The 16,100-nt window shown below is 43.2% G+C and overlaps 1 protein-coding gene across 3 annotated transcripts; it reads left to right on the forward strand.

The window, feature by feature from the left end:
* Window positions 1–796: 796 nt before the first annotated feature.
* Window positions 797–16,069, forward strand: ENTPD6 (ectonucleoside triphosphate diphosphohydrolase 6). Of its 3 annotated transcripts, none has more exons than XM_043512199.1 (5): window positions 797–819; window positions 9,941–10,253; window positions 12,256–12,332; window positions 13,402–13,545; window positions 15,540–16,069. In XM_043512199.1, the coding sequence occupies exons 2-5, from the start codon at window positions 9,995–9,997 to the stop codon at window positions 15,630–15,632; spliced, it is 573 nt and encodes a 190-aa protein (XP_043368134.1). In that variant the 5' UTR covers window positions 797–819; window positions 9,941–9,994; the 3' UTR covers window positions 15,633–16,069. The 3 variants fall into 3 exon arrangements, with proteins under 3 accessions (XP_043368134.1, XP_043368133.1, XP_038251157.1); XM_043512198.1 differs by lacking the exon at window positions 797–819 and adding an exon at window positions 1,034–1,143; XM_038395229.2 differs by lacking the exon at window positions 797–819 and adding an exon at window positions 8,875–9,296.
* The last annotated feature ends 31 nt before the right edge of the window (window positions 16,070–16,100 follow it).

The following is a 16,100-nucleotide window of genomic DNA, read 5'->3' on the forward strand; positions in this document are numbered from 1 at the left end:
GAGGGGGTGATTGGGGGTGTGTGGGGGAGGTTGGGAGGGGCTGAGGCAGTGGGGGGTTGCGGGGGGAGGCTGGGAGGGGTTGGGGTCGGAGGGGGGTGATTGGGGGTGTGTGGGGGGAGGTTGGGAGGGGCTGAGGCAGTGGGGGGTTGCGGGGGGAGGCTGGGAGGGGTTGGGGGTCGGAGGGGGGTGATTGGGGGGAGGTTGGGAGGGGCTGAGGCAGTGGGGGGCTGCGGGGGGAGGCTGGGAGGGGTTGGGGGTCAGAGGGGGGTGATTGGGGGTGTGTGGGGGAGGTTGGGAGGGGCTGAGGCAGTGGGGGGCTGCGGGGGGAGGTTGGGAGGGGCTGAGGCAGTGGGGGGCTGCGGGGGGAGGCTGGGAGGGGTTGGGGTCGGAGGGGGGTGATTGGGGGTGTGTGGGGGAGGTTGGGAGGGGCTGAGGCAGTGGGGGGGCTGGAAGGGGTGGGGGGGGCTGTGGGCGGAGGCTGGGAGCGGAGCCTTCCGGAGGCCTGGCGGGGGGGGGGCCTGGCTCGGGCCGCGCCTGCGCACTGGCTCTTGGCCGCCGGGCCTGCCGATGTTCGGGGCTCCCGCGCGGAGCCGTGCAGGGGGGACGGGCGGTGTCGGGGTCCGGGCGGATCCCGGCGCCGGGCCGTGCCCGGGGGTGTCGGCGGCCCCTGGGGCCGGGCTGGCGGGACCCGGGTTCGCGGCTCTGCCCGGGGCGGGCCCTGCCAGGTGCCGGGCCGGGGAGCCGAGCGCGGCAGTCGCTGGGCCGGGAAGAGGCTTTTCGGGTTGGCGGCGCGGCGGGAGGCGTGTTGCGGCGGAGCCGGTGCGTTGCTCCACGCTGGCCGGGGCGGGGCCTTGCGAGGGCCAAGCGCTGGAGTCGGGACGCGCCGCCTGCTGCGGGCTCTTAGCGGGAAGTGAGGGGAGAGGCCGGCTCGCGTTGCAGCCCCGTTGTGCGGCCGTGTGTAATTTTACCGCGCCCGCCAATGCTAGCATGTCATTCGCACAGTGGGCGGTTGTGGGGTTTTGGTTTTGGTTTCAAATCCTGCCAGTGGCGCACCTGCCCCAAGTTGAGCACCAGTGTAGTCCTTGCAGGATCAGTGCATTAATTGGTCATTATCAGTTTATACAGCTTCCTAAACAGCAACAGGTTTAGATACACATTTTAACACAACAGTTTCCTTATTGATTGTTTTCATAATATATAGGGTAACCAGATGTCCCGTCTTTACAGGGACAGTCCTGTTTTGGGGGACTTTTTCTTATATAGACACCTATTACCCCCCACCCCCGGTTCCGTTTTTTCACCGTTGCTATTTGGTCACCCTAATAATACATAGCTTAGTGCATTAAAATGATTCTCCATTGCCCTGCATTTTGTGTCATTTACGTCGGTCTAAAACACTGCAAATCAGAATGGTAGTGTTTTGCATCTACTTTGCAGTGGTGTAAATGATTGTATAAGGTGCAGGGCCATGATGGGTTAGGCCCACTGACCTTCCTCATACAGATAAAGCCTTGTCTCTACACTGGGAGCCTGAATACTCATTGCCCTGCTCCTTGTGCAGTCATTTACATCCGTGAAAAGTGGTGCAAAATCCTACCATTCTGATCTGGCAGTACTTTGCACTCCTTTGCACACTGCACTAGTGTAAATTACCATACAAGGGTACAGGACATGAGAACGGCCATATTAGGTCAGACCAAAGATCCACCTAGCCCAGTATCCTGTCTTCCAACAGCGGCCAATGCCAGGTGCCCCAGAGGGAAGGAACAGGGCAGGTAATCATCATGTGATTTGTTCCAGGAACTTACTTTTGTTTTTATGTTTTTTTGCACTTGTGTAACCTCTGCAGTGTCACACTGCACAAATCTGGGCATAGAGAGGACCTGTTCCCTTCTCTTTGGTGGGTGATGCCAGGACACATCTGGAAGGGGAGCCTGTAGTGGGAGCAGCCAGGGAGGCTGGTGTGTGGGTGAGGCATTTCTGGAGCTCCCAGCCTCCCCAGGTGTACAGCCAGTTCTGTGTTGTGAAAGAAACCTCTTGCCACCTGTGTACAGTGGCCAGGAGCTCTTGAGTCAACCTGCAAACCTCCTTGGATGAACCTTGGATCCTCATGGATCTTGAAGTTGCCTAGCACATCAGTTTGCCAGATTAGAACAAATACAGTTGTTCAGTCAATCACTGAGCCAACACAGTGTATTCTACACTGGCAGACCCTGACTGTACAATAGAAGTAGTCAGTAGAGTTTAGGGTTTCCAACACTGTATTTCAGAAATACAGGACAGATGTGACAGAGGATTGGCTGGGCCAAATTTGAGTGGCATTGTGTCTCCACGTGCCAGGTCAAAATACAAGATAAAAGGAGTTCCGTACTAATTTGATGTGAAACAAGCAGCTTTTTCTTTAAATGAGGGATGTCCCTTAAAGCACAGGACTGTTGGCAACCCCAGCCAGAGTACATGTCAAACTTGTTACATAATGAGGTTTGTCATTCACTGATGTGTTCCCTAATGGTGCCAACGTTTACCTCCTTGTGCTCTGGAAAGAGAGTGTAATGATGCCATATTTCTGTCTCGCTAAGCCCTTGTGTGTAGTAAAATGTGTGTGTATCTAATAAGGGGTTTATACTGTTCATGTCTTATAAGTTAGAGTTGGGTCTGAATTGACACCCAGAATCCAAGTGTACCCTGAAGGAGCTGGGGTGTTTCCTGCTAAAATGTTGTGAGAACAGCTTGCTATGGTTCAGCTATTGTGCACTGTGTCACTTTGGCTTTGCCAGTGACGGCATGTGTAGGGCCAACAAGCGTGTGTAGGGCCAACAACTGGGGAGAAAAGGACGTAGCTGCTATTTCCTCTTTATAAACTGAACTCCCTATTACAAAGGAGTCTTAAGGGGATCCTGATTGTAGCCTTTATCGGCAGATTATGCACTTGTCTTAGTGACACTTTTTCTCAAGCATTTAGATGCAAACTTACCCAGCGTTATCTGAGATCAAATTTAGGGGTGAAATCCTGACTGCATTGAAATCAACAGCAAAACTTTCATTGACTTCAGTATGTCCAGGATTTAACCCTGGGATACTGGTGGGTTTGGAAAGCACAGGTGTCTCTGCTTCCCAATATAGATCTGCCACTATCGTCTCTCAATTTAGGTTTTTATACAAAGCTTTCCTGTAGTATTCGAGCACATTCTGTGCAGTATTTGACATGATTCACACTGCACAGGTGTCGTCAGATATTTGGCTGCATGTGTGTTCTCCCTGTGTGCTGCCCCAGCTCTGCCCAGACACACAGCACAGCACAGCAGACCTCGAGCGAACCGCCCAGTGTCCACAAAACCCATGAAAGCACCTGGCCAGGTTTATTGTCGATGAAGCAGAGTAATAGCACTTGGCAGACTCTATGAGGATACTGAGACATGTGTGCCTGTGACAATGGACGCAGCTCAGTCAGTGGTGGGACTTTCCACTGCTCCCCAGGCCGGCCAAAGACACTCCCTCTGAGATACAGCTTTATACACCAATACAAACAAGTTACGTATCACCCTTGATGTATCAGGGTGCCACCCATTGCCTCGTAGGTTCAATCAAAACATCTATATTCATCACAGTGTCATCCTGAACTTATCTTTAGGATGGATCAGTGTGTTTCTGTTATGTTTGGGGAAGGTGCTGGTATCGAGGTCTTCTGGAATGTGTTTGCGTGTATATTCTTATGCCCCGCACTACTTAGGAATGTGTGTTTCGGCAATATCAGCCCTGTTCTTGCCAGATTCTGTGAGCAGGGCCTGCCTAGCTCACAGCCTGACTTTGCTTTATATTAGCCAGTTTTGACCGTTACTTTAGCCCAGGCCTCTAATACAAGGCCTTATGTTTCAGGCCCTCTTCCTACTACATTCCCCCACTTTTTGTCTTTTTATGGGGATGATGTTTACCCATCATCCCAGAAAAGCATAATGCATGGACTGAAGATGACCCAGTGAGCTAAACATTGTTATGTGGACACCTTACCTTACCATCCACACAGTCATGCCCCATCTTTCCCTTGGTCTGCACATTCCCTCATCTGACTGATGGGCAGATTTTATTTTCCAATATTGTAGTCCCTTATGGTGGACCTGGGAAGGTTAAGCCCAGGACCGTGACTGAGGGATGTAGTTTTAGGGTTGCGCCTTAGAGGCTCTCCCAAATAATTAATATATGTGAATAATATGGATATGGTGTATATATTTGTAGTGTATATGGGCATCTATGTACAGTACGTGTGCATATAATAGCACTTTATATCCAAGCATAACAATCCTTTTTCAATCTGGTGTTGTGGTTTGTCCCTTGTGGTACTGCAGATAGCAACACACAACTATTAGAGCAATTACAGTTACTATCTGAATCATTATTAGTAGTAGGCTGAGTGTTTTGAAATACTGGGATGGGGTTGTGATAATGTGTCCCACAGTGCTGTGTACGTGAGAAGTAAAACAGGAATTGGAAGTAGTGACATTACAAATGAGGCCTTTATATAGAAATGTCCTGTAATTAGTTACTACCCAGTACTGTCCATCCATGTTATAGGTTACCTTACTGCTGGTTTCAGAGTAGCAGCCGTGTTAGTCTGCATTCGCAAAAAGAAAAGGAGTACTTGTGGCACCTTAGAGACTAACAGATTTATTAGAGCATAAGCTTTCGTGAGCTACAGCTCACTTCATCGGATGCATTTGGCTGGGAAGCTTCACTCGGTGGAAACAGGAGGGGCTAGCTTCTCTGTTCCATTGGTTGCACTGCTCTGTGATACGCCAGTAGCTGATGTAGATCCAGTTGTTTTTTATGGATGCTGTCTTCCAGATAGCCTACTGAATGGACAGTAACCAATTTATTAAATATTGCTGTACCAGGATTTAGTGTTGGTATCCAGACACTGAACAAGATTGTTTTGAATAACGTGCTTCAGGATGCAGTGTCACTGACCCCAAATTATGCCTGGTACTAACATAATTTGTTTACCCAATTTGTAATTACAATGTAACTTAATTTTTTTTTTTACCAATTTGGTTTTTCCTTCTCTTCATGTTTGCTGCCATTCATTTGATTTTTACCTGTGTGTTAGTTAAACAGTTTAGCAATGTTATGCACATTGTAAATGATGTTTAAAGTTAAATTAACTGACAGTGACTTCTAGCTGATTGCCAACTTAATTATCCATATCTAGTAGTTTGAAGTGTATTTTATTTAGTATTGAAGTGTTTTTGTGGTGTGATATCTTCTGGTGTTTTCGGTCTGTGGGATGCATCCTTAAACAGGTAGTTAGTTAACATAATGAGGTTTTTCTGTTTTTACACTTCTTGTTTGTAAAGCTATACTTTTGCAGTTTTTGTATAGACATTCATTTTCACTTGAGGTGCATTACTAATATTTATTTTATACTAAATGTAATGCTTAATTGCTAAAATAGATGCTCACAATCTTCTTTGAGAAGGTGTATTATTCTCTCCTGCTGAGCACTCTGTTTTAGTAAAAGAGTTAACAGAATTTTTACCAAGCTTTTTCGAATTAATTTGCCTGTGATACCAATTCCACTTTTGTTAACTGTTTAGAAGCACAAGTTTTAAGAACCACTACTTCCCTATAACATAAAAGAAAAATGTATAAAAATTAAACCAAGTTTAAAATTAAACCAAAATACATTTTAAATACAGTCTATGCAAATACTTCGAGGACATTATAATTTTATGATGCTTGGTTGTGTTTGGGAGACAAAGGTGAAATCCAGTTGAAATTGTTTGGTTACCTTTATGCATAAATTATTATTTTAAAACGTTTTTGCTATGACATTCTTATAACTATATTTAAAAGTGCAAACAAGTTTATAAAAACCCAGACAAGAAATTGACATTTTATTAATATTACCTTTACCTTAATGTTGAGGTTTCGGCTTACATTTTTTCTTTGAATAAAAAATAAAAAAAACTTTAAAAAAGAAACAAAACAAAAATGATTAATAAAAGAGAATTATGCATTATTTGTTTTGAGGCAGAAATATATGTACATATATTTATAACATAAACCTTTTTGAAATTTAAAAAAATGGTTTTAATAATATTATGATGGTCATGACCCAACCATAATTTTAAAATAGTGTGGTACCATGTGTATATCCTTTTTTTTAAAAAAAAAATATATAAAATTAACTTTTGTTGCAGCACAATAAAAATAATAAAATAGTCACGTGATATACAACACAGGACAACGTACAGGACAAACTTAGAATTGTGGCGCTTTTTGTTTTGAATCGTATTTAGAACTATACAAAATAAGGCATTAAGAACTTAGTTATTAAAACAATGCATTAAAAAAACAAAAACAGACAAACAAAAGGGTTAAACATTTAAATAAGGAAGTTATTACCTTATTTAAAACTTTTGGCAAATAATATCAATTTTTATTAAATTTGTTGTATAGATTTAGTAACAAGGCATTTTCCATACTTTATATGAAACTTTATTTTAAAATTCTGCTATATGGAAATAAGGAAAGCCCATGTTTAAAATATTAGTCAGTGGTTAGGATTAGAAGCAGAGTCTGCCTTTCTGTTGCATGTAACCATATCTTCAAGAAAGTTAGGAGTTGATGTTTGATTCTGTTTTCAATTGCTTCATCTTTTGGAGATTTCTGTAAAAACTCTCTTTTAAAACAGAGAAAGAGAGAGAGAGAGAGAGAGAGAGAGCAGAAGTGAGGGAGGGGTGGGGGGGAAGAGCAACCTAGGAAGGTGGGGAGACCTGAGCCAAGAGAGATTAACTCTATCAAAGTATCTTAAAGTACAGACAGCAGCCGCAAGTTTAGCAAACTGAGAAAGGATATAAAGGAAAACTTAACTGGTATGTAAAAATATTTCAGAAAGAAGGTTATATTTTTAGCTCTGAGTGTGGAGTGTGGTTCTGTGGGTTAAAGCAGTTGGGAACCCACCCCCTGGGGTTTTATCCTGGCTCTGAGAGAAGAGTGGAGGTAGTTACTTGCTCTTGTAAAACCTGAATCTGTTCCCCCAGTGTATGTTGCTTTTGTGCACCTGCCAAATGGATTGCGGGAGTGCCCTTTTCTTCTGCAGTTAATTGTTTTTGGGCAACTCCATGTGTTAATGTATTTTAGGTGTTAACCAGGGGTGAAAGTAACTTAAAGGACTTACCGGTATGCTGGGCCGGGGTCCTGAGCAGCGGGGTGGGGCTTCAACCGGAAGAGGAGAGGACATTAAATCCCCAGACCCTTTAAATCAAGATTTAAAAGGCTTGGGGCTCCGGCTGCGGTAGTGGTGACTGGGAGCCCCGAGCCCTTTAAATCACCTCTCGAGCCCCATGGTAGGGGTAGCTGCAGCTGCGGCCTGGAGCCAAAGGGCTCTGGTGGTGATTTAAAGGGCCCCGGGGCTCTGGCCACTGCCGGGAGCCCCGGGCCCTTTAAATAGCCGCCGGAGCCCCAGAGCTCCTGGCCACTGCCACTACCCTGGGGCTCCGGCAATGGGACTCTGGCACTGATTTAAAGGGCCCAGGCTCTGCTGTCGTAGTGGCAGCCAGGAGCCCTGGGCCCTTTAAATCACCACTAGAGCCCCAGGGCTCCAGCAGCAGGGCTCTGGTGGTGATTTAAAGGGCCCGGGGCTCCGTACCAGATTACTTTCACCTCCGGTGTTAACCCACTTAATCTTGGTTTTTCACTTTGAAATTGTTTTTTATTCACTTCCCTGTGTTTGAGTCAAAGCTCCTGTCTCCTAATGTGCTCTGTGAATTGTTGCATTTTTTCCTTCATCTGATTTACCAGTTCAGTGAAAATATTGTTTGCTATTCTTTTCTTCTGTGCACTTACTTGTCCCATTCTGACAGGCACCAGTCTAGGTCTCAGAACCTGGCTTTTATCATAAGGTGGTTGTTGCACTGCAGTGGACCCTGTTTCATCTTTTAATTTTGCTAGGGCCACATTTTTCTGTTTCTGTCGTCATTCTTCAGGCACAGGGTAGCTACCTGAAGCCTGCTGTCGATCACAGATATTTATAGCAGGGGACAGCACATCTCTTTTTTTTTGTAGGTTTCTTACAGTTGTTTCTTATGTTTTATTCTGTTCCTATGCTTGCTGTCTGTGGACTGCTTGCCATCTCACAAGGAGAGTGAGAGCAGTCCAGGGCTTTGTAGCTTCTTCTGATTCTTTTAACTCTTTTTAGAGTAGCAGCCGTGTTAGTCTGTATTTGCAAAAAGAAAAGGAGTACTTGTGGCACCTTAGAGACTAACAAATTCACTGAATGCATCCGATGAAGTGAACTGTAGCTCACGAAAGCTTATGCTCAAATAAATTTGTTGGTCTCTACGGTGCCACAAGTCCTCCTTTTCTTTTAACTCTTTATTTCTGCTACTTGCCCTGCCAATTTTGTGGCGTGTTGTCTTAACCATTTAACAGCCATGGTTATAGTTTGCAATATTCTCCATTTCAAGGCTACAGTTGCTGCCCTAGCCTTACAGATTTCATTCCATGTTTCTTCCCCACTATACTTTTTAAATTCATATGGACCTCTTTTGCTAGCAACTCAGCAGGCCCATACCTTGTTACACTCTGGGGATTTGCAGGGAGGGGTTAAGAGAGTTCCTTAGCTCATGGTTTTCTGTCATGTTAGATTGCGAGGGGGAGGGATAGCTCAGTGGTTCGAGCATTGGCCTGCTAAACCCAGGGTTGTGAGTTCAATCCTTGAGGGGGGCCATTTAGGGATCTGGGGCAAAAATTGGGGCTTGGTCCTGCTCTGAGCAGGGGGTTGGACTAGATGATCTCCTGAGGTCCCTTCCAACCCTGATCTTCTATGATTTGAGAATAGGAGACACTCACGCTCTACATAAATTGGCTGTATGATTCCTACAGAGGACAGCTCACTTACCCACTAGATCAGTGGTCGGGGTCACCAATGTCATCAGATGTTCGGCTGCATGTGTGTTCTCCCTGTGTGCTACCCCAGCTCTGCCCAGACTGCTGGCACAGCAGACCTCGAGCGAACCGCCCAGTGTCCACAAAACCCATGAAAGCACCTGGCCAGGTTTATTGTCGATGAAGCAGAGTAATAGCACTTGGCAGACTCTATGAGGATACTGAGACATGTGTGCCTGTGACAATGGACGCAGCTCAGTCAGTGGTGGGACTTTCCACTGCTCCGTAGGCCAGCCAAAGACACTCCCTCTGAGATACAGCTTTATACACTGATACAAACAAATTGCTTTAGTCCAGGCTTCAGGCCTCTAATACAAGGCTTTATGTTTCAGGCCCTCTTCCTACTAAAACAGGTAATGTTCTCTCAGCTTCATCAGTTTGCATTTGTGCAATCTTTCTGAACAAACACTAAGCTAAAACAGATGGCACATGTATGCGTGGGAGTGACCCTGTTGTTTTATTTTGATTCTGCTTTTATGTCTGCTTGTAAGAATGTATTATGTGCAGGGGTGAAAGTAACTTAAGGGACTTACCAGTACACAGGGTGGCCAGGGTCCTGAGCAAGGGGGGCGGGGGGGCGGCTCTGAGCCCCCAGAAGGGGTGGGACCTTGGGCAGAAGGGGCAGGGCTGGGGCCAGACTCCCCCAGCCAGCCATTCAGCACTGCACAGCCTGTGCTGCATGGGGCTCCAGCTGCTGGTGCAGTAGCGGTCGCGGCAGCTAGGGTCCTGGGCCTTTTAAATCACCGCCGGAGCCCCATCGTAGTGGCAGCAGCAGCCAGGAGCCCTGGGCCCTTTTAAATTGCCAGGCCCCGGGGAAGCTGTCCCTTTTTCTCCCCCCCCCACTCCAAATAAGAGGCCCTGCCGGTACAGTCGACTGTGTACTGGTTCTTATTGGTACACCGTACTGGACCATGCCGGCTTATTTTCACCTCTGATTATGTGTGTCATAATAATGTATAAAGGGTTAAAATATGTTTTCCCTTTTCTTTGATTGTAGAGTGACATGGAAGCCACACTCTTGGAGTGAAAGAGAAGAAGCGACATTTGATAAATGGAAGCCATGAAGATACCAAAACTGTTCTATGGTTTGGGGATTTTTGCATGTGTAGCTATTTATGTGGTTTATATAAAATGGCATTTGGACTCCAAACCAATCTCGGCTATAATAGAAGGTGCTACTGAAAGTAGGAGAGACAAACTAGACCATCAGACTTTGACGACTGATCATGCAGTGTTCTATGGAATTATGTTTGATGCTGGAAGCACTGGAACTAGAATACATATTTTTAAATTTACACAGAAATCAAAAGGTATGACAAGCTCTTTAAATTAACGCTTTTATTAATTTCTCTCCAGGCACCCTTAAGAAATCAGTTAAATCTTAATTAAAGTTTCTTGGAGACCATCCTATTTTAAAACCAATTTGTTCATCTCAGCCCCTGACTTGGTGATTATCGCTGTTAGACAAATGTGACTGATCAGCTGTACTTGTATAGCTCCCATTACTGTAATATCTGAGGTCCTCATAAACAGTAGTGCCTCAGTCCTCAGAACACTGCTCTGAGAAAGAGAGAGAGCTTAAGTGACTTGACCAAGGTCACTCAGGGAATCTGTGGCAGGGCTGATCTCCTGTGTTCCAGACCTGTGACTTAGCCACTGGACATTCCTTTGTCTGAACTTCCTGGAAAAAATAGCCTCCTCTGATGCTCCAGTTCAGCACAGTACATAAGCACATGCTGAAATCATACTGATTTCAACGGGACTTAAGCACATGCTTAAAATTAAACATGTTTACATACAGTGCTGAACCTGGGCTTAAAGCATTTTAGAGAAACAAGACACTAGTTGCCACACACTAGTTCTACCTTGTAGTAACAAGCGTTAGTGATTTAAATGTTGTACTACAGTGAATCCAGTCAAAAAGACTAAATGAAGAGAATGCTAAGGATGGAAACTAAAGCACTTTGGTCACTAAATGCCAAAGTTACTTCCCTACACGACTGAGGCCCAGATCCTCAGAGGTATTTAAGTAGCCAACTGCCATTGATTTCAGTGGGAGTCAGGTGCCTAAATACCTTTGAGGATCCAGGCCTAAGTATTAACAAAGGATTTTGTTCTTCAGTCTGTTAGTGAAGACATGGAGAATTTTTGCTCCCCCCCATCCCCAAATGTTTTCATAATTAATGAATAAAACTCAACAAGCTTGAATCCTAGTTTTGTTCTAAGTGTTTCTCTGGTGCATGTACAATAAAGCAGTGCTTTCAAAATGAACATTGATAGATACTTGTAAGGGAGGCATCATGGATAGAGTGTGGGACCTGTACTTAGATGACCTAGGTTCTGATCCAGTTCTGCTGCTGTCTTGCTGAGTTTCACTAGAAATATCCACTCAAATTCTTTGCCAGTCTGTACAATCACACTAATCCCATATCTCTCTGGGCTCTTCTGAGACTTTGTCAGTTGGTTTGTGAAGTTCTATAAGATACTTGGGTGGAAGATGTTGTATGAGTGCTAAGTGTATGGTCTCCCCAATATATGATTTAGGGACAGATTGTCCTTATTTATCTAGGTGAGAATTTACTCACATGAGCAATTCCAGTGACATCAGTAGAACTGCTCATGTGAGTAAGGGCTGCCCTATTCCTCCACACTTCACACCTATATTTCATTAATTCATTTTTTAAAATCTGAACTGTGTAATTTTACCTTGGCTTCCACATATCAGTTCATCATTAAACATCTTATTCTTTTACAGCAAGAAAATAAACCTTGTAATTGCATTGTAGATAACTTTTAGCAGTGTCCTTGAGGACAGAAACTGGGCTGTAACCATATTTAAACATTATGGGTGTGATTTTCAAACATGCTCAGCATTGGCCTAACTCTGCTTCCATTGATGTAAATTGGAGCAGAGTTAGGCCAATACTGAGCACTTTGAAAAGTTCCACCCTTGTGAGTTGGACTGTTTTGAAGGTAGATTAGCCCAGGTAGTAGGAAAAATGAGGAGATGAAATAAATTCTGAGAAACTTGGATTCTTACTGTTCAGGATATGAGCAGAAACCAGCACCTGTCTATCAATTAATTCTGACTCCTAAAAAACATTTGGACAAGGGTTGACCCCCCTATAATAACAGGTGCATTTTAATAGTAAGGCTGCCTTTGATTTTCCCCTTTAGAGTAGGCTTCAGATTATTCCCATTAGCCTTAATTATGCAAAATTAGCATATATAAAGGTTTAACTTGCAAAATTATCTTTTATTTTTATCAAGATTTATGCTTTCTTACTCTTAAAAATTATTGCTTTTGCACAGAGACTCCCAAATTAACCCATGAAACATTTAAAGCACTGAAGCCAGGACTCTCTGCTTATGCTGATGATGTTGATAAGGTAACTATGTTTTTTTCTAATTGTAAAAAGATGTTTGATAGAAACTCACTCTTTATATGCTTTGCAAATGAAGCAGTGTTGAATATTGCTATAGTACAGTAGACTCCTCTTTGTATCAGAGTCTTTCTGATTGACTTCAATGGGAATTTGGGGCACTTGGTGTCTCCAAGAATTTCCCAGCATCTTGGAGTGTCAAACCCATGTGCTAAAAGCATATAATATTTCTACTAACTGATTAACATGACTACGTTGATAGAAACAATGTTATTGTCTTCCTGGAAAAGGATGGAATAAGTAATGTACCATGTTTCATCACTTTCATGATTGATAAATTTCCCAATTCCATCAAATGAGCTAAACAGTCACTTAAGCCTCAATTCAAGACTGCATATAAGCACATGCTTATGTGATCTCCTGAATAGGGATTCTTGCTTGAATTAGTGCTTGAATGTTGTGGCCTTTTCCTGTCTCTGCATAGTCTTCCATCCACAGAGTCCAAGGCCATAAGGGACCATTGTGATCATCTAGTGTGACCTCCTATATAGCACCGGCCAGAGAACTGCCCCAAAGTAATTCCTAAAACACATCTTTTAGGAAAACATCCAGTCTTGATTTTAAAATTGCCAGTGATAGAGAATCCACCACAATCCTTGGTAGATTGTTCCACTGATTGATTACTCTCACTGATAAAAAAAAAAAATTATTTCCAGTCTGAATTTGTCGAGTTTCAATTTCGAGCCATTGAATTGATTATCCCTTTCTCTGCTAGATTGAAGAGCCAATTATTAGATATGTTCTCTATATACATACTTACAAGTCACCCCTTAAACTTCTCTTTGTTACATTGAGCTCCTTGAATCTATCACTATAAGGCATGTTCTTTGTTCATTCTCATGCTCTTCTCTGAACCCTCTCCAATTTATCAGCATCCTGTTTGAATTGTGGACACCAGAACTGGACACAACATTCCAGTAGTGGTTGCAGCAGTGCTGGATACATAAGTAATATAACCTGTCTACTCTTGAGATCTAACAAAATGTCTGTATTGCTTTTTCCTCTCTCCTCACAGAGTGCTCAGGGGATACAAGAACTTCTAGAAGTTGCTAAGGATGAGGTTCCTATGGAGTTGTGGAAGTTTACTCCTTTGGTCCTTAAAGCAACAGCTGGTTTACGGCTGTTGCCAGGAGATAAAGCTCAGAAGTTGCTAGATAAGGTCATTTTTTTTCTTTATACTTCAGAGCAGAATTTGGTCCACTATAGAATACATATACTTTTTTCATATGCTGCTTTCTGTGTAATTTAAATATTCCATTTTCACCATTTAGATTGTATAGCAGTGCTCAGTTGTTTGATCACATAATACATTGCATGTAAGTCCTAATATAAGACATCAGTCCATTACAAAAGGGTGAAGACTTAATGATACTAGGTTTGTATGACTAGCCCCTAGTGTTCAGCCTTTTATATCTAAAAACTGTTTGTAAACATATTTAAAAATAAAAAAATCTTTAATATGAATTAATACTGTGTAGGTATTTTAAAGAGCTTGTCAAAAATATTCTTGGCAAGTAATATTTTTCTCAGTATTGTTGATACTGTTGGAATCAAGTTTGTAGGTGTTATCAGAATTAAAATGAAATAGTACATTATTCAAAAACAACAGATTAATGATAGCTACAGAAAAGTCCATCCACAACTAACTCCAGGTATAGAGTAATTAGTCTATGTAAGGAACTTGATTTAAATGAATATTTTTGGGCATCCTAAATGTGTTTGAGTTAAAACTCATTATAAATATGGCACATGTAAGTTTGAGGCATTTTTAGCTATTGTCAATGGTTTGTTCAGTACTTTAGATGTCAGTTCTTCCTGGTTTTAATCAGGGTCCTGTATTTTTGAAAATTCACTGGCTACTGAATTAGCCACATAATAAATATGATGAGGCCGAATAGTTCTGCTCAAATTAGCTTTCATTTTTAAAATTGGGTTTCTAGCCCTTATGGTTGTGGGAATACCTATCAAATGTGCACTGGTGCCATATTTTCCAGAATTTGCAAGCAGCATGAAACAGTGGCTCTGAGAGAAATGTGAATTGTCTCATTCAGCTCAATGTGTGGACTCTGAAGCCTAATGACAACTATTCTAGTACTGATAATTTTAGCAGAAACACCCAGCCAATGTGTTTAGCAATCATTGTGGGTTACAGTGTTGGATACTGGGGCATATCTTGGTTATTCACCAAGAGTGGTGAATTCCGATATCAAGCTCCTCCCCTATCCAAAAATGTCAGTTTACCTCTGACCCAGCGTGCCCTCATCTGTGCTAGATGTCTCGCCCACTGGATGCTAGAATCCAAAACTGCTTCTCATCCCTAACTCATGCTGTCCTGGTGCCCAGAGCCCCAACTGTCCCATCCTATCTGTCAACCTCTAGCAGCCTGACAACTGCACCCTAGAAGTTGAGTGTTAGCAATACAAAAGTCTGCAGCACACTGGAAAGTAACAATTCCAGGGCAATGTGAAATTGAAGTTAATATCAAAGTATATAACACAAGAAACTGACTTTATCCTTCATTTTTGTATTGAATTTAGTTAAAGCTGCTGCAGAATTTCCAGTTTGACTTATACTGGAAGCTGAGGGGTCTTGCTGCAGAATCTAGACTAGAGAATGTGGGACTTTGGCTTTAACTTCCAGTGTACTCGTGAGGCATTACGGTGCCCATTAGTAATGTTTTTCACCAGGGTGTTCTTTAACATGTCTTTCTCCTGCCTTCGTCTTTACACACCCTGTGGGCTCCATGTTGCAGTCACCATCCTTCTGGCTAAAGCAGGATAAACCAGATTCCCTTCGAGACCCCATCAACGTTTGTCCTTATTTGTCCAGATTGGTTACTGTTGAATAAAACAAGGTATTGTCTTGGGGTGGAATCCACTGGCTGTGGAGCGTTGCAATGCAGCCTCTACCAACCCTGTCTCTGCATCACAGTACAAAGCCATTGACTAGATTGATAACGTCTTTAGAAAGCTGAGCAGTGGTTATTACAAGCTGGATTCCAAGAGCTGCTCAGTACATGAGACTCCTCCTGACTTCAGTGCAGGTGCTCAGCAGAACGCAGGATTTGACTCTGAGGCAATAAAATGTTATACCACACACCCATCCTTGTCTAGCAAAAACCTCCATTGATTTTATCTTTTCCTTTACATTTAGGTAAAAGAAATTTTCCAGGCATCTCCTTTCTTTGTAAGGGATGACTGTGTCTCCATAATGAATGGAACTGATGAAGGTAGGCTGAATTTCTGAGGCATGTTTTTATAGTCTTACACATGAACACTTGTATAAATGGGTTGACAAAGTTGCCCCAATACCACAGCTGGATGCTCTCGTCCAGACTTTTGCATCCAAGCTGAGTCACCACTGATGTCAGTGGAAATCCACATGCATGTGGATCTCTGATAGCAGATCACATTGCTGGAGTGAGGCCAATGTTTGATTTTAATTTGTGCCAACCAAATTTAAAATTGTGCCAACCAAAAAGCTTTTGAGGTTTAACATTTGACTCCTAAATAAGTGGCTTGATTTAAAGTGCTTGAGCACCCAGCAGGTCCAGTTGAATCAATGGGAGCTGCTATGTGCTCAGCACTTCTGAAAATCAAGCCATGTTTTTAGTGCCAAAATATAGACTTGGAAGTCTAAAATTAGGCTCCCACTCTTGAAAATCTTTGCTTTGAGTTGCCTTAAGTAGACAGTATTAGTTCAGGTTGTTATGTA

Source organism: Dermochelys coriacea, chromosome 3, assembly GCF_009764565.3.
Source record: "Dermochelys coriacea isolate rDerCor1 chromosome 3, rDerCor1.pri.v4, whole genome shotgun sequence".
NCBI lineage: Eukaryota > Metazoa > Chordata > Testudines > Dermochelyidae > Dermochelys > Dermochelys coriacea.

Bases quoted from the DNA above. Each gene is read 5' to 3' on its own strand.
- ENTPD6 (XM_043512199.1), top strand. From the start codon at position 9,995: ATGGAAGCCATGAAGATACCAAAACTGTTCTATGGTTTGGGGATTTTT. The intron at 10,254-12,255 runs GTATGACAAGCT...GCTTTTGCACAG, and splicing joins ATTTACACAGAAATCAAAAG to AGACTCCCAAATTAACCCAT. The intron at 13,546-15,539 runs GTCATTTTTTTT...CTTTACATTTAG, and splicing joins CTCAGAAGTTGCTAGATAAG to GTAAAAGAAATTTTCCAGGC.